General features: G+C 40.3%; 1 protein-coding gene across 1 annotated transcript; it reads left to right on the plus strand.

The window, feature by feature from the left end:
* Nucleotides 1-795: 795 nt before the first annotated feature.
* Nucleotides 796-3,972, plus strand: LOC114544856. Its single transcript, XM_028563350.1, has 2 exons — nt 796-2,713; nt 3,629-3,972. The coding sequence occupies exons 1-2, from the start codon at nt 796-798 to the stop codon at nt 3,970-3,972; spliced, it is 2,262 nt and encodes a 753-aa protein (XP_028419151.1).
* Nucleotides 3,973-7,438: the final 3,466 nt, after the last annotated feature.

Below are 7,438 nucleotides of genomic sequence, written 5' to 3' on the forward strand. Positions count from 1 at the left end.
TTTGCGTCGTCATGAACGGTCTATTCATGGTGAAAGAAGGTTTTGTTGTGATCATTGTGGCGAGTCTTTCAGACGAAAAGATGCTTTGAGGCGGCATCAGAAGCGTCATCAAAAAATGATTACACACACGTGCAACAACTGCATGAAAGATTTCCACCGTCGAGATAAATTAGTAGAACATCAAGTTCATTGTCAAAGGAATCCACTGAAGAGAAAGCGTAATGAAGGCGATAATAGTCCGGCCCCAAAGAAAATGCGAGTTCAAATTGGAGAAGGTGAACCCGATAATCAAGTCGAAGAAGATAACCCTTGCAGTTCTACTTCGGCGTTTGAAGATTCTTTGAAGAAGATTGAGTTGAAACCACGGAAAGATCAGAAACAGGACGTGTCCCACTTCTTACGCGGCAAGACAAAATCCATTTTGAGTCACCTTTCCAACGAATTAGCAGAGAAAAGAGGCATCAAATGGTTCATCAGTGTTAAAGTACGATTCGTCAAACCTAAACCCAATGGCGAGAGTCTGACTACCGAATCCCACTTCCGCAGTCTCTGCATGAAAACAGTAGACCAGCACGAACTGCATAATCAACTAGAGGAGGCCAAGCAAAAAATTACCCAGTCACTAGTTTTATTTCAAAAAGAAGGAAGTGGTTGGGTATTAGACGAAATCCTTCATCTTGACCTGAGTATAGCTCAGTATACTCCAGTAAAAGGATCCAGCTACGTCCCTCTCCCAGCAAGATAAACGCCAAGAAAGCAGTAATCAACATCAAGAATTCTGATAACAAATGCTTCATGTGGTCTGTCCTCGCCGCTCTTCATCCAGTGAAACAGAGTGCAGAGAGATTGCATCATTATCAACAGTTTCAAGATGAACTAGATTTTGCTGGCATCGAGTTTCCTGTTACTGTTGACAAGATTGGAAAATTTGAGCGTCAGAACAATATTTCCATTAACGTGTTTGGCTTCGAAGACGTGCTTTTCCCCTTGTATATCACAAAAGAACACTTTAATACCCATGTGAATCTGTTGCTATACTCCCAGGGAGAAACTAGGCATTACTGTCTTATAAAAGATCTGAATAAATTCCTTTACAGTCAAAACCGTTACAAAGGTCGTATGTATTACTGTCGGTACTGTCTACATGGATTTATCCGAGAAGACCTACTTCAAGACCACGAGCCCCACTGCTCACAACACGGTCCTCAGCGTATTGAACTCCCGAGTGAAGATAACGCCCAACTGGTCTTTAAAGAATACCACAAGCAGTTGAAAGTGCCCTTTGTGATCTATGCTGATTTCGAAAGTCTTACAGCAAAGATTGACTCAACCCCACCAAATCCTGAAAAATCCTCCACTGAAAAATACCAACACCACCAACCATGTGGATTTTCCTACATTGTTGTATCCGACCATGAGAAGTACTCCAAACCGCCTGTTGTGTATCGTGGAGAAGGCGCCGTCGATAAATTCCTAGAGTGTCTAGAAGAAGAACAAAAATATATTCAAGAGAAACTTGATTGGGTCGAACCCATGCGCATTGAGAGAGAAGAAGAGCAGGCATTCCAAGATTCAGTCAATTGTCATATCTGTGGGTTTGAGCTGGGTGCTGATCGTGTTCGTGACCATTGTCATCTCACCGGAAAGTACCGCGGAGCTGCACACAACGATTGCAACTTAAACTATAGTTTTAATGGTCGAGTACCCGTTATTCTTCACAATCTACGCGGTTACGACTCTCATCTCATCATGCAAGGACTTGGTAAACTTAAAGACAAGAAGATCAACTGCATTCCAAACAACACCGAAAAGTACATCTCCTTCTCCATCAATAATCTGGATTTTATCGACTCTCTGCAATTCATGAATGCATCGCTGGAGAAGTTAGTATCCAATCTAGCAAAGGATGGTGTTGACAAGTTCCCCACTCTAAAGAAATACATCGACAGCGATAAAACACCCATTTTGCTGAGAAAAGGTGTCTACCCCTACGACTACATGGATTGTACAGAAAGATTTGAAGAACCAACCTTACCACCGAAGGAGTCATTTTACAACGTGTTGAATGATGAACACATTTCAGACGAAGATTACACCCACGCGATGAATGTATTTAATAATTTTACCTGTCGGAACATGGGTGATTACCATGATTTGTACTTGATGTCAGATGTTCTACTTCTCGCAGACGTGTTTGAAAATTTCCGAAGTGTGTGTCTCAAAGCTTACAACCTAGATCCTTGTCACTTCTACACAAGTCCTGGACTAGCCTGGCAAGCTTGTTTTGAAATGACCGATGTTGAACTCGAGCTTCTAACTGATCCAGACATGTACTTATTCATCGAAGAAGGTCTTCGCGGTGGAATTTCAATGATTAGCAACCGCTATGGTAAAGCCAACAATCCATACGTTCCCGATTATGACCCAGAACAAGAGACCTCCTACGTGATGTATCTTGATGCTAACAACCTCTATGGCTGGGCTATGTCACAACCTCTACCCACAGGTGAATTTGACTGGCTAACCGACCAAGAGATTGCAGAACTTGACATCACGGACGTTGCGGACGATGACGATGAAGGCTACATATTGGAAGTAGACCTACACTATCCGTCCGAATTACACGATCTTCACAACGATTATCCTCTAGCACCAGAGAAAATGAAGATTTCTTCAGAAATGTTGTCACCATACTGCCAGGATCTGTCGGAAAGTTTGCAACTTCGTGGTGGGGCTGTATCTAAATTGGTGCCGAATCTCCGGAACAAGACCAATTATGTAGTCCATTACCGCAATTTAAAGCAATACCTGGCACTTGGCATGAAGTTGACAAAGATCCACCGCGTTTTGGTATTCCAACAAAGCCCGACACCGCAGAAATTGGTGTTTAAGACGTTTCAACCCGAAAATCTAATCGCTGGTTCACAATTGTGCATTTCTGTATCGCCCTATCAAAGAGAAACCTTTTGAATATCTTAAAAAAGTTCAATTTTTCTTCTGAATACGCATTCTGCAATCTTTTGACAGCTCATCAAACACATCTGACCGCTGTGAAATGGCCATTTTGAGGCTTAAAGTATACACAAGGTTATTAATTCAGACGATTCGTTTTTACCGTGAGCAAGCTTCAAATCTTTTGTGCAAGACATATTTTCTTGAATATTTATAAATCTTTTTCCTCACCAAGTTTGAAGTCTAAGTATCGAGAATTGCGGCTAAGCCTATACCAATTTCCGCGGTGTCACAAAGCCCATGGTTAAAGACCTACATCGATTTCAACACCGAGAAACGAAAACATGCAGCAAACGACTTCGAGAAAGATTTCTACAAGTTGATGAATAACTCGGTGTTCGGAAAAACCATGGAAAATTTGAGAAAGCGCGTCAACGTCAAGCTCGTCAACGATAAGACGAAACTATCGAAACTAACAGCATCTCCATCCTTTGACTACTTCCGCATATTCTCTGAAGATTTAGCAGCTGTCAACATGAAGAAGACGAAGCTTTACCTAAACCGTCCAATCTACGTCGGATTCACCATCCTGGATCTCTCAAAGTACTCATGTATCAGTTTCATTACGAGTACATGAAACCCAAGTATGACTGCAACGCAAAGTTGTTGTTCACAGACACGGATAGCCTTTGTTACGAGATAAAGACCGACGACGTTTATCAAGACATGTTGCAAGACATCGATCTCTTTGACACATCCGAATACGCACGAGACCATCCACTGCACAGCCTGACGAACAAGAAAGTCCTTGGCAAAATGAAAGATGAAACGCATGGCATACCCATCCAAGAGTTTGTTGGGTTGCGACCGAAGATGTACTCCATTCTCTATACCGAAAACGACAAGCAAGTGGAGAAGAAAACGGCTAAAGGCATAAAGAAGTCCGTCACAAACGAAAGCTTCGGCACATCAACTACAAGGAATGTTTGTTTGATAAGAAACGGACAATGGCCAGCATGAATCAGATTCGAAGTGAACGCCATGAAATCTACTCCATTAAATTGAACAAGATTGGTCTTAGCCCTTATGACGACAAACGCTATATTATAAAGGATGGAGTGAACACTCTTGCTTATGGACATTACCAAATCATAAGCACAGACGAGTGAAATATCAAGTTTTATTGTTGTTGACAATACATAAGTTACGTTTTAAAGTTATAAATTATTGCAATTGCATGAAATACAAAGTTATGTTACAATGTTACGTGTTTATAAAGTTGAAGTTACATGTTTATTTATATTAAGAGGAGGTTTTTTCATGTTTGGAAAATGCTCAAACCTTATAAAATCATAATATTGTACGCATGCGTGGATGCATTAAGGTGTGTTTTGAAAGTTTGTTGTTGAATGTTGGGTTTACATAGAAACAAACTCTCCTCTTAAGTTACGTTTTAAAGTTATAAATTGTTCTGAAAGTTAATAAATTGTTCTCAAAGTTAATAAATATTTGAAAGGAATCCTTTGATTATTCTCAGTCTTCAGTTTGTGGTATATTGATCCAGATTCTACCACATCTATCTAGTCTAAAAATGCAGCCATTTTGCTGGGATATTGTTTGGATTGTCTTTTGTATGTTCAACACTGTCGTTTTTCCTCTTTAGAACTCTGGGCTTGCTGTTTTCCTTGCTTATCTTTCTGGTGCTTAATAATTCATTCACCACGTCTTGCTGTTGTTTGTTCTCATGTCTGTTCTCATCATCAAGAGTGTTCTCATTTGCTCTGTTGTATACCACACATTTCCCTTTCGGCTTTAGTTTGGCTTCTTGTAGGTATTTCCTTCTTTGGTCAATATCGAGCAGATGCACATCCGCAAGATGATTTGCCAATCTTACAAGGTATTTTGCACCGCAATTGGGAACGGTACAATCACGACAAACGCGCTTTGCCATGTCTACGGTTTGAAGAACAGGGTGCAAATGAGCTGTTTCCTCTGATTACTGACTTTTATTAGGGCCAATCGGGCCATAGTACAGGCCAATCGGGCCAAAGTCAGGCCAAAAAGGCCAAAAAGGCCAAAAAGGCCAAAATAGGAGATACAGCTCCTCCCAATCCCATAACCTAGTATGAACAGTTCTTTCTCGATTCTTTTACATATCTTTCCCACTGTCTTCATCACAGTTTTGGATCGTTTGATTGTCATAGAAGGCTTGGCTGTTTGCTTGCTTCCCAATATCTTGTTCAGTAAGTTGGTTTTATTTCGGCGTTTAAATTTATGCTGAGGCATAAAGGCTTGTCTGGCAGATTTACTATCTTGTTATGAGAATGTTTTTTTTTCTCGATTCTTTTACACTTAAACGTTACCCCTGCTTTTCGGATCATCACCAATTCAGTTCCTTTGTGTATCGTAGTACAGTTAGTCATTCGCTTGAGCTTGAGTTTCTTGATCTTGTGCAGTTTGGCTTTTTTCTGATCTTTAACATTTTTCTTCTTTTTAATGGTCCTTTTACGTAGATCATTTACCATAGTTGATTTTGAGCGTAAAACCTCTTTCTTTGAAGATGCTCTAGGAGATATCGTTTTGTGTGCACACTTGGCTGGCATATTGCAAACTAAGGATACAGTTTAAAATCATGTTATTTTATACATATGATTTTCGCGATCACAGCGCTTCTTACAAAAACCTAAAAGCAGTGGCGTAACGGACGTAAGGTAGGGTTAGGACAAGAACTAAGGGCCCCCGACCGTTGGGGGCCCCAGAGGGCCTTCATTGATTGCCGTCTATCGCCACGATTCTTAAAGAAAAACGGCGTGTCAGTGTATCGCATAAAAAAGTCAGGTTAAAAACAAATTGTTATGCCAAAGATAGGCCTGGGGTATGACGTTGATTGCAAAGGAAAATGCAGCAATTATGATGGTAGATTAAATAATAGAGTATCCATCGACCATGGCTGAATTTTCTATTATCTATGTTCTATTACTTCTATAACTAATGAAGTAATACACTAATGTAAATTTACAAGCTCCAGCTCTCAAATTATTTTTCAAGTGAAAACATGACAAACAGCTAGGGCCCCCACACCAAATATACCTAAGGGCCCCATCTTCGTCCGTTACGCCACTGCCTAAAAGTTTCTTCTTTTAGCATCCGTCTTCGATCTGTACAAAAATTACATCTCCCTTCAGCACGTGTATAGAGCAGCTCCGGACTGTTTCTACACATGCAGGGGTTAATGTCCGTTAGGGTTTCGATAAAAGCCTCCGACCTTTGTCTCTGAGATTTTTGACAACGCCTCATCGAAATACAATGCATAGTGTTCGTTTTCCATAGCGAGACATTGATGGTTTGGCTGAGATAAATTTTCCATTATGATGCAATGATGATATCTCAACTTGTGGTTGAAAATTGTGATGCACAATTTTCAACCACAAGTTGAGATATCATCATTGCATCATAATGGAAAATTTATCTCAGCCAAACCATCAATGTCTCGCTATGGAAAAAGACGAACACTTATGCATGTATTTCGATGAGGCGTTGTCAAAAATCTCAGAGACAAAGGTCACGGAGGCTTTTATCGAAACCCTAACGGACATTAACCCCTGCATGTGTAGACAGTCCGGAGCTGCTCAAATATACACGTGCTGAAGGGAGATGTAATTTTTGTACAGATCGAAGACGGATGCTAAAAGAAGAAACTTTTAGGTTTTTGTAAGAAGCGCTGTGATCGCGAAAATCATATGTATAAAACATGATTTTAAACTGTATCCTTGTTTGCAATATGCCAGCCAAGTGTGCACACAAAACGATATCTCCTAGAGCATCTTCAAAGAAAGAGGTTTTACGCTCAAAATCAACTATGGTAAATGATCTACGTAAAAGGACCATTAAAAAGAAGAAAAATGTTAAAGATCAGAAAAAGCCAAACTGCACAAGATCAAGAAACTCAAGCTCAAGCGAATGACTAACTGTACTACGATACACAAACGAACTGAATTGGTGATGATCCGAAAAGCAGGGGTAACGTTTAAGTGTAAAAGAATCGAGAAAAAAAAACATTCTCATAACAAGATAGTAAATCTGCCAGACAAGCCTTTATGCCTCAGCATAAATTTAAACGCCGAAATAAAACCAACTTACTGAACAAGATATTGGGAAGCAAGCAAACAGCCAAGCCTTCTATGACAATCAAACGATCCAAAACTGTGATGAAGACAGTGGGAAAGATATGTAAAAGAATCGAGAAAGAACTGTTCATACTAGGTTATGGGATTGGGAGGAGCTGTATCTCCTATTTTGGCCTTTTTGGCCTTTTTGGCCTGACTTTGGCCCGATTGGCCTGTACTATGGCCCGATTGGCCCTAATAAAAGTCAGTAATCAGAGGAAACAGCTCATTTGCACCCTGTTCTTCAAACCGTAGACATGGCAAAGCGCGTTTGTCGTGATTGTACCGTTCCCAATTGCGGTGCAAAATACCTTGTAAGA

Source organism: Dendronephthya gigantea, unplaced genomic scaffold (genome assembly GCF_004324835.1).
Source record: "Dendronephthya gigantea isolate DGI-Jeju-01 unplaced genomic scaffold, DenGig_1.0 000997F, whole genome shotgun sequence".
Taxonomy (NCBI): Eukaryota; Metazoa; Cnidaria; class Anthozoa; order Malacalcyonacea; family Nephtheidae; genus Dendronephthya; species Dendronephthya gigantea.